The sequence below is a fragment of the Piliocolobus tephrosceles genome, chromosome 8, assembly GCF_002776525.5.
Source record: "Piliocolobus tephrosceles isolate RC106 chromosome 8, ASM277652v3, whole genome shotgun sequence".
NCBI classification, from domain to species: Eukaryota; Metazoa; Chordata; class Mammalia; order Primates; family Cercopithecidae; genus Piliocolobus; species Piliocolobus tephrosceles.
In genome coordinates, this window is record NC_045441.1 from 28,540,885 (window position 1) to 28,563,111 (window position 22,227).

At 37.2% G+C, this 22,227-nt stretch overlaps 1 protein-coding gene across 3 annotated transcripts in view; it reads left to right on the plus strand.

Moving 5' to 3' along the window:
• The window catches only part of CDK13 (cyclin dependent kinase 13), a 140,715-nt gene that overhangs the window by 37,997 nt on the left and 80,491 nt on the right, over positions 1 to 22,227 (plus strand). For all 3 annotated transcript variants that reach the window (XM_023226503.1, XM_023226502.1, XM_023226501.2), the window contains exons 3-5: positions 4,291 to 4,461; positions 6,157 to 6,296; positions 8,635 to 8,805. In XM_023226503.1, the coding sequence (XP_023082271.1) occupies positions 4,291 to 4,461; positions 6,157 to 6,296; positions 8,635 to 8,805 (482 nt within the window). The remainder of the gene's footprint in view (positions 1 to 4,290; positions 4,462 to 6,156; positions 6,297 to 8,634; positions 8,806 to 22,227) is intronic.

The following is a 22,227-nucleotide window of genomic DNA, read 5'->3' on the forward strand; positions in this document are numbered from 1 at the left end:
CTGCTATTGGTCTATTCAGGGATTCAACTTCTTCCTGGTTTAGTCTTGGGAGAGTGTACGTGTCCAGGAAATTATCCATTTCTTCTAGATTTTCTAGTTGATTTGCGTAGAGGTGTTTATAGTATTCTCTGATGGTAGTTTGTATTTCTGTGGGGTCGGTGGTGATATCCCCTTTATCATTTTTTATTGCGTCTATTTGATTCCTCTCTCTTTTCTTCTTTATTAGCCTTGCTAGCGGTCTGTCAATTTTGTTGATCTTTTCAAAAAACCAACTCCTGGATTCATTGATTTTTTGGAGGGTTTTTTGTGTCTCTATCTCCTTCAGTTCTGCTCTGATCTTAGTTATTTCTTGCCTTCTGCTAGCTTTTGAATGTGTTTGCTCTTTACGATCATACCATGGATAATGTTCCTTGACTTGCTTTTTCATTTAATGTGTTGGAGATCTTTCCATGTTGGTATAGATGGGCCCAATATTCTTATTACAGGAATGGATGTATCGTGTTCTTCTGTTGATTAATGGATACTTAGGTTTATAATTATTTGCTATTAAACTCTCCTTATATGTTAATATTTTATGTATATTTAGGTAATTTTTATAGGATAGTTAACATGTCAAAGTACACACATTAAAAATTTGATAGAAACTGCCAAATTATATGTTAATAAGGCTGTATACCAATTTATGCACCCAGATGTATGAAATTGCCTTAACAGTTTTGGATAGTGTCAATTTTGGCACTCTTTAAAATATGTAATTATTTAATTTTGCATTTTTCTGATAATAAGGTATGGTATTTTCTAGAACATTTATTGGTTATTTATTATTTTTCTGGTGAATTGCTTGCTTGTATTCTGTGCTGGCTTTTCCTTAAAGTTGTTTCCCTTTTTCAAATTGGTTTTTAGTTGTTATATTAGAGATGTTGACCTTTGCCTCTCTGAATCTATTGCTTATCTTTGACATTTGTTTTGCTTTTGGTTATATGAATGTTTTCCTTTTTTATCTAGTCAAATCTATTCACTTTTCTTTAAGACTTCTAGGTTTATAAAATTTAAAAAGGTTAAGTCAGATCTCATAGAAGTTTGCTTTTGGTTATAGTGTAAAGAAGTGTTCTGATTCTTTACTCCCCCAACCCAGTGTTGTTACCAGTACCGTTTATTGTATAATTCATCTCACTAATTTCCATATATAAAAATTCTTACATATATCTGTTTCTCTACTTTCTTTTCTTTAACATATTTTATTTGTCAGTATCTTACCATTGTAATGTCTTTAGATACATGGTATATTGGCTCCCAAACTCAAATTTCTATTTTAGGGGCAAACAGTAATATAAAAATGAAGGGGATGAAGTAAATTTGTGATGAGTAAATAGCTCTGCTGTTGGGCTGCAACATCAGTGTTGCTCTACAAGAATTTAAGCTTGTCTTAGAACTTTTGCTTTTTTAAAAGAGGAAGCCTAGAACCTGAATATTATGTAAATCTTTGGATTTAAAATTACTCACAATTCATAGTTCTTAATAAAACATTAGAGAGACTGAATAATATATATCCTTTGACTTCAGCCAGCCTTTGGCTTCTAGTTCTAGATCTTTGAATAGCTTGACAGGGCAAATCCTACTTAATTTCTCTTTTTCAGAAATTTCTTGGCAGTTCTTTTGCCTTTATTCTTAGACAAATTTTATAATCAGTCAGGTTGTCAAGTTGTATTTAAAAAAAAAAAACTTTCTTGGATTTTTTTGGGAACTCTATTAAATGTAATAGAGTCATAATTTGGAGACAGCTTTATAATATTAGTTTCCCATATTAAAACATGGTTTCTTTTCATTCGTTCAGATCTAATTTTATGTTGTTCAGTCAGATTTTTTTTTCTTTTCTGTTGCATGTGTGTATTTCTTTTTAAGGCATTTTATTTTTGTTGCTGTGGTGTATGGAAGTGTTTTTAAAAAACACATTTTCTATTTGATTATTGCAAATATTCAATAAAAATGTTTTAAAGTATGTAATATTCTTGGAAAGTAATATTTGATAGTTAATATACTGACATTTAATATAGATAGTTTTTTAAGTTTTAAATTATAACTGAAATTAAAACTTTAGTTTTTTCCTTTCAGAAATGTTGATTTGAATCTTCAAATAAGAACTCTTGACTAAAGCCTCATTACAAGTTAGAAACTATAGTTTTCAAATAAGTTATTCTAAATAGGTCTATTTTCAGTTGGTGTTCAGGTGATACCTTTTCTAGAAAGAAGCCTTTACTGTATTTCAGACCTGATTTAGCTACCCTTAGCTACTACATTACTCTAGGAATCTGTTTGTATAACACTTTATCCTACTTCCTACCTGTCTTCCAGACTGTAAGCTCTTTTTTGAAAGAAACTATAGCTTAAAGTGTTTGTTGTTAAATTTCCAATGCCTTACAAAATACCTAGCACATGGAAGCTCATAATCAATATTTGCTGAATGGAGGGAGAGGAAAATTGAGAAGTCGGCTGTGTGATACATTATTTTAAAATTAAAACTACAGGCCTGGCATGATGGCTCACGCCTATAATCCCAGCTCTCTGGGAGGCCGAGGCAGTTCTTTTGGATCATCTGAGGTCGGGAGTACAAGACCAGCCTGGCCAACATGGTGAAACCCTATCTCTACTAGAAATACAAAAAAATTAGCCGGGCATGGTGATGCGTGCCTGTAGTCCCAGCTACTCGGGAGGCTGAGGCAGGAGAATTGCTTGAACTCGGAAGACGCAGGTTGCAGGGAGCTGAGATTGTGCCACTGCACTCCAGCCTGGGCAACAGAGCAAGACTCCATCTGAAAGAAACAAAACAAAACTACAAACCAGTTTCTTTTAAAGCATGTTTTTTCTCTGTTAAAGAACCTTTCAGTGAGTAACACAGGACATACATTTACTATGATTATTAAGTCGTTTTTATCAGATGATATTATTAAGTTGTTTTTATCAAGTGGTATTAAAGGATTCATTTGTTTTACAGTATTATTGTTCAACATGAATAGGAGGATAATTACAATTAAATTATTTACGTTGATAATAATATCTTCAGTAATTTCTGATCACAGCAGTGTAGTTGCAATAAATTTTTTCACTATGGGACTCAACTGCTATGAAAGTATGTGAAGTCCTAATTTTTATTATCATTATGAGATTCTCTTTCAACATGTCACATTATGTTAGATGACATACTTTGTCATATCAGGGAAATTTAAAATAAATTGCCAAGTTAAGATATACTTTAAAACTCAGAGCTCTTTATGCATTCATAAAAAGTACAAAGCTAACGGAGTTTACATTTCAGCTGTAATTCTAGTAGGCTGGAATCTTAAAAAAATTAGAAGAATCATTGTCCAGTTTAGAAAAATTAACCCCGAAAAGGGTCAAAGCTGAATTAGCTGTTGTTTGTGGACATTTAAATGGGCAAGATAAATATTATTGTGTGCTTTCATTTGTTTATTACATTAAAATATCTTTTGTGTCTCTACCAGAATCAAAGTAAGTGCTTTGCAGCTGGTTGTTGTGAGGCCAAGGCAGGCAGATCACTTGAGCTCGGGAGTTCAAGACCAGTCTGGCCAACATGGTGAAACCCCGTCTCTACTAAAAATACAAAAATTAGCTGGGTGTGGTGACAGGCACCTGTAGTCCCAGCTATTTGGGAGGCTGAGACAAGAGAATCGCTTGAACCCAGGAGGTGGAGGTTGCAGTGAGCCAAGATCCCGCCACTGCACTCCAGCCTGGGCGACCGTGAGACTCCATCTCAAAAAAAAAAAAAAAAGAAATGCTTTGCAAAACTGACTTTTTATGCAAAGCATGTTTAGTGGATTTTCAATTTTAATGTACAGTTTTATAGTTAATTCTGTATTGTTTTAAAAAATAAACTTTATTTTTATGACAGTCTTATATTTATAGAAAAATTATGAAGATACTACAGGGACTCTGAGTACCCTGTACCCAGTTTCCTTACCGTTAATATCTTACATCAGTGTGGTACATTAGTTAACAATGAATCAATATTGATACAAAATTATCATGAAAGTTCCTACTTTATACAGATATCCTTAGTTTTTACCTAATTCTGTATCATTTTTACCCCAAATATTGTGTTTTATAGTTGAGTATAGTGTATTACTTTAGCTGGAAAGAAACTCAGACAATAGTCTTATAATGTGAAATATTGTTGAATATTCATGACTATTGCTACTTAAATGTAAGACATAAGCACATTTTTATTACTTAACAAAATTTTTGTTTTATTTGTCTGACTTCTTTCACTTTTAGCTTACGAGGAAATATTTCAGTAAAAGCAGTAAAGAAAGAAGTAGAAAAGAAACTCCGATGTCTTCTTGCTGATTTACCGCTGCCCCCTGAGCTACCAGGAGGAGATGATCTCTCAAAGAGTCCAGAGGAAAAGAAAACAGCAACACAATTACATAGTAAAAGGAGGCCTAAGTATGTGCTTGCTTTCTACCTGCTCTTAAATTGACCAGCATTGATTCTGGGTCATCAGAAGTTCATAAAACACTAAATTAAGGTTTAAAATAAAAAATGGACTTATTCTTTCAACTTAAATATATGAATTCTATTACAGTTTTGAAAAAATTCATAATTGCTTGCATTCCTATTCACAATGACTAATAAAACCAAATTTAATTTTCCTTCGTAATTTGTAATGTATTAATTTCCTGGGGTATTGTATTTGTTTAAGGTACTTTCTGTTATTAAGAGATTGAAATAACACAGAAACACTGAAATTGGGCAGAGTAGAAGTCAGCATTTAGTGAGCCCAAATAAAATTAGTAATGGGCAAGCTGCTACCTTTGCTTTTAGCTCCATTTTCTCCCATAAACAGATATATTCTTTGTTTTGCAAGAGATGAAGTAGAAGGTGGTTTGAAATTTGTATCCTAAATTAGCTTCAAGTAAGTGCCTGGAGAGACCTGTTTCTCTTAAAACCTGTTAATCAGTTAAAGGCGGGCAACACTGATGCCTTTTTTTTTTTTTTTTTCAACTTCCTAACCAAGGGACAGTGAAGACTTTAAGTTAGATCTGATTTTATAATTGCAGTTGAGGTAGTGCGTAGTGTGTGTGTTTGAGGTCATTTTCTAAACTGACCGGGCACAGTGGCTCATGCCTGTAATCCCAGCACTTTGGGAGGCCAAGATGGGAGAATCACTTGAGTCCAGGAGTTTGATGCCAGCCGGAGCAACATAGGGAAACCCCATCTCTACAAAAAAAAAAAAAAAAAAAAAAAAAAAGAAAGAAAGAAAAAAGCCCGGTGTAGTGGTGCATGCCTGTGGTCCCAGCTACTCAGGAGGCTAAGGCAGGAGTATCACCAGAGCCGAAGAGGTCAGGGCTGTAATGAGCTATGATCGTGTGCTACTGTACTCCAGCCTGGACGACAAAGCAAGACCCTGTTTAAAAAAAAAAAAAAGCCAAAAAATACTCTCTTCTTGAGCACTGTAATTTTATTCTTTTACGTGAATTTCTGTGATTTACTATAATATTAAAATACTACAAAATTATGTATCTTTTTGAAGAATGTTAAGATTTTTGTCCTACCTATCCGTCTGTATCTGCTTAAATGTGGATTCATGAGAGTTGGTTATATTAATACCTTTTGTACTCTCTTAGACTGAAAAATCTTTTTTTTTGGTGTTTTTCAGATGATTTCATCCAGCCATAAGTCTAAATTTGTCAATAAGTTTTATAGTTAGATTTTTGTTAACATTCTTTATCAAACTCTTGTTTTTTAAAAGTAGATTATGTATATTGTTAATGGATGAAAAATAAAACTCCCTGGAGATTGGTTAGAGAATTTTAACTCTTACTAGTGTTGGTTTCATCTACTCATTGAAAAATTACATTTTAGTTTTGAAAACCCTTCATACAAGCTCTACTACTTTTTTTCTCAGTTTAAATACTTGTCTACAGAAGAAGAGTCAGTATATAGAAATGATACCTCAATTTTTATGATAACTTACAGTACCAAATCAGTGTTACTTGTTTTGGATAGATGATGATAACTACTGCAAGAGTAGGGAAGAATAAAGAATATACAATTGGGTGGCGAGTACATATTAAGTTATTAGACAGTTTATTCAATTTGCTTGATTGTATATAAAAACTTTAGAACTATATTTGATAGAATATGTGGGCCTCGCTATGGTGAAATCAAAGAAAAAGATATTGACTGGGGAAAACGCTGCGTGGATAAATTTGATATCATCGGAATTATTGGAGAAGGTACTTACGGACAAGTTTACAAAGCCAGGGATAAAGACACTGGTAAGAATGCCAAGTTCTGGGGATCTTTTGGGCCTACGGAATGTACTTAGTTTGTGTTTGTCTTCTAATGTTTAGCTTTGGAAATTTTCCAAAAAAATTCAAATTTATTGTGCTTTTGTTTCATCTTGTTTTTAATTTTATTCTATATATGCATTTTGTAAGATATGAGTACATGTAAGTGAGTCTGTATATGTGTATATTTTAAAAAGTGTTCTTTTAGTACTTGTGATATACTGTATGGTAGGATTTAGTTTTTCTTTCCTCTTTTATGGTGAATAATTCTTACACTGTTATTAATCAGAGGGAAAGGTATCTTAACCTGAATTAATCTTACTAGTAAATTTTTTTTTGTCATAAGCCTTACACAACACTTTCATTTAGCCTTCAATTTTTTTCCTGCAGTAACTATCCTTGGAGGTCAATTTTAGCAGCTTAATCTTTCATAACATAATCAGGAACTCAGAGAAAGTTTTAAAAGGCTTCACAGGAGAAGCAAAAAGTAGCTGTGTCAGAAGCTATGTATTTTACTTAATAATGCGTAGAGCTAGTATTTTATCTTTCTTTACTCATAACTGCTTATTGAAATAAACCAATAGACTGGGCATGGTTGCTCATGCCTATAATCCCAGCACTTTGGGAGGCTGAGGCAGGGAGATCACCTAAGGCCAGGAGTTCAAGACCAGCCTGGCCAACATGAAGAAACCCTGTCTCTACCGAAGACACAAAAGTTACCCGGGCATAGTGTCACATGCCTGTAAACCCAGCTACTCGGGAGGCTGAGGCTGGAACCCAGGGGGTGGAGATTGTAGTGAACTGAGATCGTGCCACTGCATTCCAGCCTGAACGACAGAGCGGGACTCCACCTCAGAAAATAATAAAATAAAATAAAAACACACAAATTAGCCGGGTGTGGTGGCGGGCACCTATAATCCCAGCTACTTGGGAGGCTCAGGCAGGAGAATTGCTTGAACCCTGGAGGTAGAGGTTGCAGCAAGCCGAGATTGCGCCACTGCACTCCGGTCTGGGCAACAGAGCGAGACTCTGTCTCAAAGAAAGAAACCAATAGATTAAAACAGTACAGCTATTTGAGGCCATATAGTATATGGGAGATGACTTTATGGTTAGAAACTACTGAGGGCAATTACTTCATAGAGTAATAATTGGTATTTATAATGATGTGTTATCAAAAACATTAAATTACAACTTTTAAAACTGTTAAGTAAAACCAGGACTCATACACAATATAGAAGGCATTCCATTAAAATTAATATAATAAGTTGTAATGATTAAAAGAATACACCTCCTTCTTTTAGAAAATTTGTAAGAACATTTTTTTCTCCAAAGAAGTGGAATGAATAAACCTTTATTATAGTGAATTTTTTCTTATAATAGACTTTGTGTATGTGTGTATATTTCATTTTCTATTTGGATCATTTCTGATACAAAGCTGACTCATACCTAAATTACGTGACAATTTAGTGTAGTGGGGAAGAACGTATATTTTTGAGGCAAGTAACTGGATTTTGAATTCCAGTTTTACTACTAGGTAACTGGCCAGGTTTGGGCAAGTAATATGTCTGAGCATATTTTTTTCACTGATAGAGTTTTTCTCTATTCAGAGAAATTTTATGCATACATAAGCATATGGGCTATATTTGTCTTTCGCTTGTTCACTTTAAAAAAAAAATGACAGTGTGATATACCCAGTCTTCAGCATCATCTTTTTTGAGGCGGAGTCTTGCACCATCGCCCAGGCTGAAGTGCAGTGGTGTGATCTCCGCCCACTGCACCCTCTACCTCCCAGGTTCAAGTGATTCTCCTGCCTCAGCCACCCAAGTTGCTGAGGTTACAGGCGCCCAGCTAATTTTTTGTGTTTTTAGTAGAGTTGGGGTTTCACTATGTTGGCCAGGTTGGTCTTGAACTCCTGACCTCGTGACCTGTCGTCCTCAGCCTCCCAAAGTGCTGGGATTACAGAAGTGAGCTACCGCATCCGGCCTAGCATCTTTCTGTTTTCTTTTTCTTTTTTCCCAAGTGAATGTAAAAGCATCCTTCTTTTTTCACTGAATATATAAATGGGGAGCATAATATATTTGGACTTAGCTCATTTTTAACAGTTGTGTAGTATTCCCTGGTTTATATAAATATTGCATAATTTGTTTAATGACAGACTTAATTTTTTGAACTATAAATATTATTTGGTATATTGGAAACAAACATATTTTGTGGGTTGTATTTTTGAGAAGTAAGAACAGAATTAAATTAAAATACATTTAAAGTTAAGAAAAATGTCATCTGCTTTTGTCAGCTGATAACCTGATTTTATTAAATTCCTTAATAGGAGAAATGGTAGCCTTAAAAAAAGTACGTCTGGATAATGAAAAGGAAGGCTTTCCAATTACAGCAATTCGAGAAATTAAAATTCTCCGGCAGCTTACCCATCAGAGTATTATCAATATGAAGGAAATAGTGACTGATAAAGAAGATGCTTTGGATTTCAAGAAGGACAAAGGTATGTGCGCATATTTAAATAACTAATTCTTTGTATTCATGATTAATATTGCTAACTTGCAAATTTTATTTATAGATTTGACTATTTGAGTAATTAGATACTATTGCTCTAATGTGAAACTATATTTTTAAGTTTGGTAGAGTTGAAGAATTGATTGATTTACTTTAGTGGTTTTTGAGTAAACTTTGTAAAGGGTATTTGCCAATATTACACGTAAAGTATTCACTAGTAATATGTGTTTTTTTTGACATCAGTATATAGTTTTTAGAGTTCATTTTTTAGTAGTTGAAAAACCAGTTCGTAGTAGTAGTATTTTTACTCTACATTTTTAGTTACAAATGCCTTAACATACAAGGAAACTTTATGGTAGGCATATGTATTATTTCTGAAAGTGTGGAGGCAAAAATCGTACTTGAAATTGCCTTTAATAATCTATAGTGGCGTATGTATATATGTATAGTTATTATTTAGCAGAGAAGCTGACAAAAAATTAGCCTGCTTATTATAGGGCATATGATGGGTGAAAGCAGTGCTCTACTGCTGGTATGTTTTACATCTTAGATTTTACATTTAAATCTTTATAAAATCTTATATTAAATCTTATATTTAAGATGTAAATATAGGATCTTTATATAAATCTTATATTTAAATCTTTATGAGATTGCAGAACCAAAGTTTACTGACTATATTCTGAGGTTTGCAACAGCAAAACTTGTTTTCAAACTAAATCTAACATAAAACAGACACGGTGTTGCACATCTGTAAGCCATTTTGTGAGTCCAGGGTGTGAGGTGCACTTGAGCCCAGGAGTTCAAGACCAGCCTGGGCAACATAACGAGAGCCCATCTCTACAAAAAAAAAAAAATCAGAAAATTAGCACTGCACGGTGGTGCATGCCTGTGGTTCCATTTACTCAGGAGGCTGAGGCAGGAGGATCTCGAGTGCAGGAGATGGAGGCTTCAGTGAACTGTGATTGCACCCTGCACTCCAATCTGGGTGACAGAGCAAGACCTTGTCTCTAAAAATGTAAAGAAAAAGATTAAAGTAGTAATATTCTGATTGAACATGGTACTTAGCCTCTGTCTTCCCCAGCTACACACACACAGTCTCTCTCTCTCTGTCTCTCTCTCTCTCTCTCTCTCTCTCACTCTTCTGGGGGACACAATTCAAAATGATTGATAAACTACATGGTAGTTATTTTGCATAAAGGAACTGTTTGAAAGTATAATATGGAGTTCAGAATCATCTTTTTAATTGATGTCACTTCTGTTACTTTTTGTCCCTAGTAAAGCTTGCATTTCTCAGCCTGCCTTTTACCCTGGTTTGTCTTTTTAACTTTATTTTTCATTACTACTTATTGTGTGGTAGAAGGGGTACTGGTGTGACTTGAATTAGAATATCTGGGTCTTGAGACTGAGTGCATTAGTGGTGTGGGCTTATTAGTAAGGCTTTTAGCCCTTTTGAGTCTGTTATCCCTTCATCCATAAAAGGGAAACATTATCTATCATGGTAAGAATTAAGACTTTTAAACGTGAACGTATCATGCAGTGCTGTTTGTTTTGCATTAACCTCATGCTCTAGCTAAATTAGTATATTTGCTTTTCCTCCAGCATACCTGGGCCATCCTGCTTTTTTGATCTGTGAGATCACCTCCCTGCCTGCTTCTCCAATCCCATCTATGCCATTTTGATTGCCCACCAGGCTTCACAGACACACACATACTCACACACTCATTCACACATGCACGCATGCACAATTTGAAAGGCTAATTTTTCACGCCTGAGGTCTCAGCCTGAATGTTGCTTTATTCATTAGTGAGGCCTTACCTTATCAGTCTTCCCACTTTCCACTACGTATAGACACAGACAATTTAATATTTCATAGTAAGTGGGAATAATTGTAATGGTTTATTACTTGTTTCTGTACAGATAGATGGGAACCATACCTGTTTTCTTCACTGTTGTGCCTCCTACCTAGCTCAGTGGCTGGACTATAGAATGTGCTGAATGACTAATTGCTGAATGAATATATGAGCTCTATTTTTTTTTTTGAGACGGAGTCTCGCTCTGTCGCCCAGGCTGGAGTGCAGTGGCCGGATCTCAGCTCACTGCAAGCTCCGCCTCCCGTGTTTATGCCATTCTCCTGCCTCAGCCTCCCGAGTAGCTGGGACCACAGGCGCCCGCCACCTCGCCCCGCTAGTTTTTTGTATTTTTTAGTAGAGACGGGGTTTCACTGTGTTAGCCCGGATGGTCTCGATCTCCTGACCTCGTGATCCGCCCGTCTCAGCCTCCCAAAGTGCTGGGATTACAGGCTTGAGCCACCGCACCCGGCCATGAGCTCTATTTTTTTAAAATAATCCTATTTATACTTTAATACTTAAACAGTCCTATCTGTGAATATAGTAATAGTCTTCCTGGTATTATAATTATGGTCATAATTTATTTTCTTTATCAGGTTATAAATTCCCTGAGCCTTTTTTGCTTTGTTTGTAGTTTTATTTCTCCTCAGTGCCAGCACTGCACTTCAGAAATCATAGATTTTCATGTTATTTGCACCCTTCATCTTTCTTCCTACCATAATCCTGTTTGTAATTCTCTGAGTCATGATAAATAAGAATGTGTTTTCCTGTGTGAGAAGTTACATGTAGGTACCTGGAATTAGTTAAATGCATTAGTGTATGTGAGAAGTTATAAAATTTAAAACATAATTCTTTCTTAAATGAATCTAACAATTTTGTTGGAAACTATGATGAAGCAACATATTTTCTGAAAAGAGAACTAGATTTGAAGTCTAATCCTGACCACGCTAGCTGTATGACATTACACTAATTGTGATTGCCATGCTGTGTGGTATTAAACTAATTTTAATTGTCTAGTTAGAGCATAAAGACAGTTCAATAACACTGGTTAAATGTTATGGGCTAGTCTAAAATGAGTATATTGGAATGTATAAACATTAAAAAGTAAAAGTTTAGACTTAATGTAAATATGAAAATTAGAAACAATACAAAAATCAAGTAAAAATATTAACTTTTAAAAATATAAACATTTGCATTGTTAAAACTAACTAAGCTATTAGTTGTGTAAGAGAAACATCATAAATGCCCCGCACAGTGAGTGGCTCATGCCTGTAATCCCAGCACTTGGGGAAAGCCGAGGTAGGGGGATCACTCGACTGAGGTCAGGAGTTGTTCGAGACCAGCCTGGCCAACATGGTGAAACCCACCTCAACTAAAAATACAAAAATTAGCCAGGCATGGTGGTGCATGCCTATAGTCCCAGCTACTCAGGAGGTTGAAGCAGGAGAATTGTTTGAACCCAGGAGGTGGAGGTTGCAGTGAGCCGAGATTGTACCATTGCACTCCAGCCTAAGCAACAGAGCGAGACTCTGTGTCTTAAAAAAAAAAAAAAAGAAAACATCATAAATATATTTTCTTAAAACTTGGCTTTACTTAAAAATGAGAAAAAGTTAATCCTGAAGGTTATTAATTTCAATTAATTATTGAAAGTAAAAAAAAAATTTTTTTTGTTTTTTTTGTGACCCAAGTCTTGCTCTGTTGCCCAGGCTAGAGTGCAGTGGCACGGTCTCAGCTCATTGCAATCTCTGCCTCTCAGATTCAAGCTATTCTCGTGCCTCAGCCTTCCAAGTAGCCAGGATTACAGGTGTGTGTCACTACACTCATCTAATTTTTAATTTTCATGTTTTTAGTAGAGACGGGGTTTCGCTATGTTGGCCAGGCTGGTCTGGAACTCCTGACCTCAAGTGATCTGCCTGCCTCGGCCTCCCAAAGTGCTTGCATTACAGGCTTGAGCCCCCGTGCCCTGCCAAAAGTGAAATTTTATTTCATCTTAAAGAAGGAATTATTCTTAAGAAACCGAGGGTTAAGTGGTATCACCGAGTCATGGGTATATTTTTGTGCAGAAACAGATGCTGAAGAAGCTTTTTCTTGTTTTTTTTTTTTTGTTGTTGTTGTTGTCGTTTGTTTTGTTTTGTTTTTTCTTTGAGACAGGGTCTCATTCTGTCACCCAAGCTAGAGTGCAGTGGCATGCAATCAGGGCTCACTGCAGACTTGACCCCAGGCGATGCCTCAGCCTCCCAAGCAGCTGGGACCACAGGCGCATGACAGCATGCCTGGCTAATTTTTAAAAATGTGATTTGTAGAGATGAGGCTTGTCGTGTTCCCCAGGCCGGCCTCAAACTCCTGGGCTCAATTGATCCTCCTGCCTTGGCCTCCCTTAGTGCTGGCACTATAGGTGTCAGTTGTTACACCTGGCCTGAAGAAACTTTTTCTAAACTAACTGGGGGAATGGACAGGGGATAAACTGATTCTGAAATTTCCTCCTAACTCTTTCATCTTCATGTAGTTTCATCTCTTTTAATCACTTTGAAGGGACCTTTGAACCTTTTTGTCTGATTTTTTAAATCTTTTATTGTTAGCAAGGTGGGGTTTTGGGATCAGAGAGCTTTTCCTGTTCTTCTAGATACTCAGTTTCTTCATGTATGGAAGGAGAGTGGGATGCAGTTACTTACATTAGTTTCAGTATTTATGTTCATATTTCACTGTTCAAAAAGTCTTTGAACTGTTCAGAGTGTTTTTATTGTAACAGATTGTGAATGGAGATGCATTTGCTGAAAATAAAAGAGAATTAATTTGCGATATAAGCTTTTCTTTGTTACTTTTTTCCTTTCACTGAGGATTATAAAGTTATAGAAGAATACTTTCTGAATGAGCAAAATAATATTTAGTTAAATATTAAACATTTTAGTGCTGTTTACAATTCTCTGGGTAGGCTGGGCATGGTGGCTCACACCTGTAATCCCAGCACTTTGGGAGGCTGAGGTGGGTGGATCACCTGAGGTCAGGAGTTCCAGACCAGCCTGGCCAAGAGGCTAGCTGGGTGTGGGGACACGTGCGTGTAATCCCAGCTACTACGGAGGCTGAGGCAGGAGAATTGCTTGAACCCGGGAGGCAGAGGTTGCAGTGAGCCGAGATCGTGCCACTGCATTCCAGCCTGGGCGACAGAGTGAGACTGTGTCTCAAAAAAAAAAAAAAAAAAAAAAATTCTCTTGATAGAGAAGACTTTTATGCTGTATAAAGTAAAAACTTGAGTCATTGATCTTTATTTCAAGATGTAAATATTTCAGTGTTCAGATTTAAAAAATTCGTCAACTGAAATGTACCAGTTTCTACTGATAAGACCTACACATTAACATTCTTCTTTCTCTTCTTCTGCCCCACCCCCAAAAAGGTACCAACTCTGCTTAGTAACAGTACTACACAGAGGGGTAGAATCCTAAAACTATGAATCTGTGAATCCTAAAACTATGAATCTGTGACCTTATACCTTAACTGTGAATTTCACATAAAACCTTCCTACTTAACAAAACAGTGTTTTGGTACTTAACATGGTATTCTGGACACCCAAACATCAGTATTATAATTACTATCCCCTAATTAATTTAGCTATAATACTTGGAATATTACTGTCTTTATAATGAGGGAATTAGAGCACTCTACTGTGGAATTTTCCTAAAAATCAGGAGACAGTATTCTATAGTAAATGCTTGTGGCAACATGTCACTGTTTGGTCCAGGGAAGAAGTCCTCACATGTCACTTCCTCTGTAGTCTCTGATTCACAAACAGTGTTAGGTGCTCCCATATACTTGAATTGCATGTCATACATAATTCTGTAATGGTACTTTCATATAACTTGTATTTTTGCTTTGTTTTGTTTTTGTTTTGAGACGGAATCTCGCTCTGTCACCCAGGCTGGAGTGCAGTGATATAATCTTGGCTTACTGCAACCTCTGCCTCCCAGGTTCAAGTGATTCTCCTGTCTCAGCCCCCCGAGTAGCTGGGATTACAGACGTCTACCACCACGCCCAGCTAATTTTTTTCTCTTTTTAGTAGAGACGGGGTTTCACCATGTTGGCCAGGCTGGTTTTGAACTATTGACCTCACGTGATCCACCCACCTCGGCCTCCCAAAGTGCTAGGATTACAGGCGTGAACTACCGCATCCCAGCCATAACTTGTATTTTCATATAACTTGTCATATTTTCATATCTTATTCTTACTGTATTTCTGAGAGCAGGGACTGAATTTTATTCTTTGTGTTCATTGTGTGCAGCCCACAGTTGATTATCATTAAATTTTGAGTAAGTGAATGAATGAAATGGAGAGTTTGGAAGGTTCTATGGAATAGGTAGAATGTTAAAGGGTGCAGTTTGGATAGGTATAGTGGAGGGCATTCTAGTTATTAGTTGTCATGACTTGTTTTTACAAGACAATGGAAGACTGGCATATCCCCTAAAGAATACCTAGCTTCCGAATTATTTATCTTGTGTTTTTCTAGGCCCGAATTTATATTCCCGCAGTTTAGAACTGCTGATATCTCCTGAGGTTTGAGAAGAAAGCAACATTGATTTGTTCATTCTTTCTTACCACAAATGTTTATTGTGCTAGGTTCTAGATAGATCTGGGCTGGCCAATGCAGTAGCCACTAGCCACATGTAGCTGTTTAAGTTAATTAGTATTAAATAAAATCAAAAGTTTAGTTTCTTAACTGCACTGTTCATGTTCCAAGTGCTCTGTAGCTACATGTAGCTACAGACTACATTTTGGACAGTGAAGTTACAGAACATTTTCATTATCTTAACATTGAATAATGCCCATCTGAATACTGGGGATATTAAACAAACAAAATCTGGTCCCTAACTCAACCTAGTCTCTGGAACCAGAAGAATCTGCAAACACTGCTAGAACTGAATCAAACTTATATATGAATGACAAACCTGTTTCTGCCTGGAGATTTTTCTTTATTGTTAGTTAATGTGTAATTGTTGGAATTTAAGTTGAAGGTGTTAAGTTTCAAAAGAAGTGAAAAAACTTAAGTAATAACTCACTGTGGAACATACCAAATAAGTCAGGGAGCTTTGCTAAGGAGTCTGTTCTTAGCAACTGTAAACTGTGTTATCTTTTTTTTCGCCTCCTAAAAAGAGAAATGAACTTGCAGGGTTTTTTTAATTGAAAATAAAATGTTCCTGTAACAGTGGGGCTTCCAGCAGCACATTTAAGGCAGGGTTGAAAGTCACTCATAAGTTACTTTTTTTTCTTTTATAGTGGGGGTTACCTATATTGTGTTATCCATTATGTTATGTAAAAGATAAAACTTACAAAATAGTCTCCGTTCTACATTTTACTTTTATCTGGAATTTTATGTGAAATTTACAATTAAGATATAGGGTCAGGGATTCATAGTTTTAGGATTCTACCCTTCTGGTGTAGTACTGTTACTATGTAGAGTTAGTATCTTTTTTGGGATGGGGCAGAAGAGGAGAAAGAAGAATGTTAATGTGTAGGTTTTGTTTGCTTGATTATAAAATAAATATTTGTCGTATATTTGAAAAACAAAGTATAAAGGAGAAAAGAAGTTGACCCAGATACTATCACTATCATCATTTGTCTATATTTTCCTCTAGTGTCTCTTTTCTCACATCTATGTGATTATTACCAAATGAAGGTTCTGCTGCTTTTCTTGTCTTATTTAATAAAATGCTTTTGTAATGGCATGATGTCACTTGGGTGAAATGTAGCCTGAACTATATTTTATTCCTCCATTTTGTGTATTTAAGTTCCTTTGGACATTTCATTATAGTTCCTTCTATTGAAGCTTTATGCTTGGATATTCTAGCAGGTACCTGCCACTATTCATATGCCTTTAGCTAAAGCAGAGGCTTCATATACTAGGAAAAGTCCTAATCAATTCCTAATTACTGGTTTGGTTAGGAATGAAGTATTGAGGATAAAAGTCTTACATAATGAGCAGCTGTTGCATCAATCCTAGCAGTCAGTGCAGTGGGTCATACATACTAAAACCAGATTTCCTTCCATTCTTAATGTCCTTATTGGTTAACTTTTTTTTTTTTTTTAACATTTGATTATTTCCTTAAATAGATCAATAAGAATTGAATTGATAGACCGAAGTTTTTAAATTCTGAAACTTCTTGACATGTATTACCAAGTTGTTTTCCAGAAAAAAGGTGCCAATTTATACTCCCAAATCTGGGGTACACTCCACAACCTAGAAGTAGAAGGGAACTGCCTCAACCTGATAAAGGACATCTTATGAAAAACAGGGATATCTGCTTCTACCACTTGTATTCAGCATTGTACTGGAGGTTCTTGCCAGGACAGTTAGTCAAGAAACTGAAATAAAAGGTGTCCAAATGGGAAAGGAAGAAGTAAAACTCTCTTTAGTTTGTGTGTGTGTATATTTGTGCATGAAAATATAGAAAATCCTATGGACTCCACCAAAACAGTATACCCCAACCTTTTTGACACAAGGGAGTGGTTTCATGGAGGATCATTTTTTCCATGGACTGTGGGGGAGGTGGGGATGGTTTTGGGGTGATTCAAGCATTTTACGTTTATTGTGTACTTTATTATTATCATAATATATAATAAAATAATTAACAACTCACCATAATGTAGAATCAGTGGGAACCCTGAGCTTGTTTTCCTGCAACTAGATGGTCCCATCTCAGGGCGATAGGAGACAGTGACAGATCATCAGGCATCAGATTCTTGTAAGTAGCGCGCAGCCTAGATCCCTCACACGCACAGTTCACGCTAGGGTTTGTGCTCCTCTGAGAATCTAATGATGCTGCTGATCTGACAGGAGGCGGAGCTCAGGCAGTAATGTGAGCAGTGGGGATTAACTGTAAATACAGATGGAGGACCAGGCATGGTGGCTCACACCTGTAATCCCAGCACCTTAGGAGGCCGAGGCGGGGAGATCACTTGAGGTTAGGAGTTCCAGACCAGCCTGAATAACATGGGGAAACTGCGTCTCTACTAAAAATACAAAAATTAGCTGGGCATGGTGGCTTGCACCTGTAATCCCAGCTACTCAGGATGCTAAGGCAGGAGAATCCCTTGAAACCAGGAGGCAGAAGTTGCAGTGAGCTGAGATCATGCCACCGTACTCCAGCCTGGGTGACAGAGTGAGACTCCATCTCAAAACAAAACAGAAAACAGTTGGAGCTTCACTCACCCGCTGCTCATCTGCTGTGCGGCCCAGTTGCTAACGGGCCACAGGCCAGTACTAGGGTTGGGACCCCTGCACTAAAAAACTGTTAGAACTAATAAGTAAGTTCAGCAAAGTGCCAGCATAAAAGATCAATATGCAGAAATCATTTGTTCTGTATACAAGTAATGAACAAAGTAGAATTAAGAATTTAAAAAGGCCTTAAAGAGAATAAAATATCTAGAAATAAATTGATGAAAGAAGTGTAAGACATGTATCTTGAATACTAGAAAACATAATTGAAAGAAATTGAAGACTGAATGGAAAGACATTCCATATTCATCGATTATAAAATTCAGTATTAAGATGGCAATACTCAAAGTGCTCTACATATTCAACACAATTCCTATCACATCTCAGCTGATTTCTTTTCAGAATCTGACAAGCTGATTCTAAAATTCATATGCACATTCAAAGGAGCTAGAATAACAAAAAGAATCTGGCTGGGCGCGGTGGCTCACGCCTGTAATCCCAGCACTTTGGGAGGCCGAGGCAGGTGGATCACGAGGTCAGGAGGTCGAGACCAGCCTGGCTAACACGTGGTGAAACTCCGTCTCTACTAAAAATACAAAAAATTAGCCAGGTGTGGTGGCAGGTGCCTGTGGTCCCAGCTACTTGGGAGGCTGAGGCAGGAGAATGGCGTGAACCTGGGAGGCAGAGCTTGCCATGAACCGAGATCGCGCCACTGCCCTCTGGCCTGAGGGACAGAGCGAGACTCCATCTCAAAAAAAAAAAAAGATTCTTAGAAGAACAAAGTTGGAACCCTCACACTTCTCAATTTTAAATCTTCCTACAGGCTGGGCATGGTTGTTCATGCCCATAATCCCAACCCCTTGGAGGCCAAGGCGGGAGGATCAGTTGAGTCCAGGAGCTTGAGACCATCCTGGGCAACATAGTGAGACGCCGTCTCTATTTTTATAAATTTATATAAATTTTAAAAAATCTTCCTACAAAGCTAGAGTGCTCAAGATTGTGTGGCACTGGCATTATGATAAATGTATAGATCAATAATAGAATTGAGAGTCTGGAAATTAATTCCACACATTTTACAAGCTCAATTGATTTTCGACAAGGTGGCAGGATGATTCAGAGGATGATAGCTTTTCAGCAACTGGTGCTGGGATAACTGGATAGCTACACACAAAAGAATGCAGTTGGACCCCTTCATACCTCATACAATAATTAAGTTAAAATGAATCAGTGACTTAAATGTAAGAGCTAAAACCATAAACCTATTAGAAGAAAATATAGGAGTAAGTCTTTATGATCTTGGATTGGGCAAATGCTTGTTGGATATGACACCAAAAGCAGGAGCAACAAAATAAAAATAATAGATACATTGAACTTCATCAAAATTAACTTTTGTCCTTTAGTGGACATTATCATTAACATGAGAAGACAACACTTAGAATGGGAGAAAATATTTGTATACTGTATATCTTATAAGGGACTTGTATCTTAAATGTATAAACTCTTAGAACTAAATAATGAAAAAAGACAACCTCATTAAAAAGTAGGCAAGGGATCTGAACATATATTTCTCCAAAGAAGATATGCAAATGGCCAATAAGCACATGAAAAGATGTTCAACAACTTAGTTATTAGGGAAATGCAAATCAAAACCACAGTGAGATACCACTTTATATCCATTAAGATGGCTATTATAACAAACAAAACACCACCACCACCAACAACAAAAAACCCTAGGAAATAAGTGTTGGTGAGGATGTGGAGAAATTGGAACCCTTACTCATTGCTACTGAGAGAGTACAATGGTGCAGTTGCTTTGGAAAACAGTATGGCCTTTCCCCCAAAAAATCAAAAATAGAATTTTAGAAATTGGACTACTGGATCTCCAAAAGAATTGTCATTAAGTGTGGTGGCTCATAGCTATAATCCCAGCACTTTGGGAGGAGGCCAAGGTGGGAAGATAACCTGAGGCCAAGAGTTCAAGACCAGCCTGGGCAACACAGTAAGACCATATCTCTTCAGAAAATTAAAAATTAACCAGGTGAGGTGGCACATGCCCGTTGTCCCAGCTACTCAGGAGGCTGAGGTGGGAGGATTGCTTGAGCCCAGGAGTTTGAAGCTGCAGTGAGCTATGATTACTCCATTGCACTTCAGCCTGGGTGACAGAGTGAGACTTTGTCAAATAAAACATTTAAAAAATAATAATAATAAAAAATTGAAGACCGAGCATGGTGACTCACACCTATAATCCCAGCACTTTGGGAGGCCGAGGTGGGAGGATCACCTGAGGCCAGGAGTTCGAGACCAGCCTGGCCAACATGTTAAAACCCCGTCTCTACTAAAAATACAAAAATTAGCTGGGCGCAGTGGCGGGCGACTGTAATCCCAGCTACTCGGGAGACTGAGACAGGAGAATTGCTGGAACCCGGGAGGCGGAGGTTGCAGTGAGCTGAGATTGCACCACTGCACTCCAGCCTGGGCGACAGAGTGAGACTCTGTGTCCAAAAAAAAAAAAAGAAAACAGCATTTCAAAGAGATTCGTAAGCTCATGTTCATAGCAGCATTATTCACAGTAGCTGCAAGGTGGAAGCAACCCATGTGTCCTTGGATGGAAGAATTGATAAGCAAAATGTGATATGTACCTGCAATTAAGTACTGTTAAGCCTTGAAAATGGAGGAGATTTTTACACATGCTACAACGTGGATGTATCTTGAGGAGACATGCCAAGTGAAATAAGCCAGTCACAAAGATAATATATGTATGATTCTGCTTATGTGAGGTACCTACAGTAGTCAAATTCATAGAGACAGAAAGTAGAATGATGGTTACTAGGGGCTTAAGGGAGAGGGGAATGGGGAGTTACTGTTTAATGAGTTTCAGTTTTGCAAGATGAAGGGAGTTCTGGAGAGGGATGGAAATCATGGTTGCACAACAGTTTGAATATGCTAATGCCACTGAACTGTACACTTTAAAACAGTTAAGATTATGTTGTGTGTATTTCACCACAGTTTAAAACAGTTAAGCAAGATGAAGTGATACATGCTGCTATTTGAATAAACCAAGAAAATGTGCTAAGTGAAAGAAAGCTAGTCACAACAAACTATGTATTATATGATTCCATTTATATGAAATATCTAGAATAGGCACCAAATATTACCAGAATATAGATTGGTGATTGCCAGAGACATGGGGAGGGGATTGGAAATGGAGAATGACTGCTAATGCCTGTGAGGTTTCTTTCTAGGATCATGAAAGTGTTCTAAAATTCATTGTAGTGATGATGGTTGCAGAACTCCAAGTACACTGAAACCAGTTGAACACTGTAAGTGGTTGAATGTATGATATGTGAATTATATCTCAATAAAGCTGTTCTTTAAGGAAGAAAACCGTAACTAGCTGCTATGAATTCTGTGTTTAATGAAAATACAGTACAAATTGAGAGAGATAAATACTGGGGTGAGAGGGGTGTCTCTCTGTTATAAAAGATGAGACTGTAAAGGTGCTAGACCTAGAATACTATGCCAAGGAACCAAAATATCAAAAAACTTCTACTTTTTTCAAAAAATGGTAATACAGTGCTTATTGTACATTTCAACCAGCATTTGTAGTGATTTTATTTTATCTTTGGGCATTTGATAGGCAAAAAATGCTGTCTTGTCTTTTTTTAAAAAATTTTTTTATTTTTTTGAGACAGAGTTTTGCTCTGTTGCCCAGGCTGGAGTGCAGTGGTGTGGTCTCGGCTCACTGCAACCTCTGCCTCCCAGGTTCAAGTGATTTTTCTGCCTCAGCCTCCCAAGTAGCTGGGACTACAGGTGCATGCCACCACACCCAGCTAAATTTTGTATTTTTAGTGGAGACAGGGTTTCACCACATTGGTCAGGCTGGTCTTGAACTCCTGACGTCATGATCTGCCCACCTCAGCCTCTCAAAATGCTAAGATTACTTTTGTGAGCCACCACGCCCGGCCTATCTTGTCTTTTTAATGCATATTTTAAAATTGCTATGGAGCTTGAATAGTTTCTTATATGTAGAGGCCATGTATATTTGTCTCTTTTTTCTTTTTTTTGGAGACAGGGTCTTGCCCTGTCACCCAAGCTGGAGTGCAGTGGCACAATCATCTCGGCTCACTGCAGTCTTGACCTCCTGTGCTCAAGTGATCCATCTACCTCAGCCTCTCGAGGAACTGGGATGACAGGCACATTCCAGCACGCCTGGCTCATTTTTGTGATTTTTTGTAGAGATGTGATTTCACCATGTTGCCCAGGATGGTCTTGAACTCCTGGGCTCAAGTGATTGATCCACCCGCCTTGGCCTCCCAAAATGTTGGGATTACAGGCGTGTGCCACTGTATCTGGCCCATTT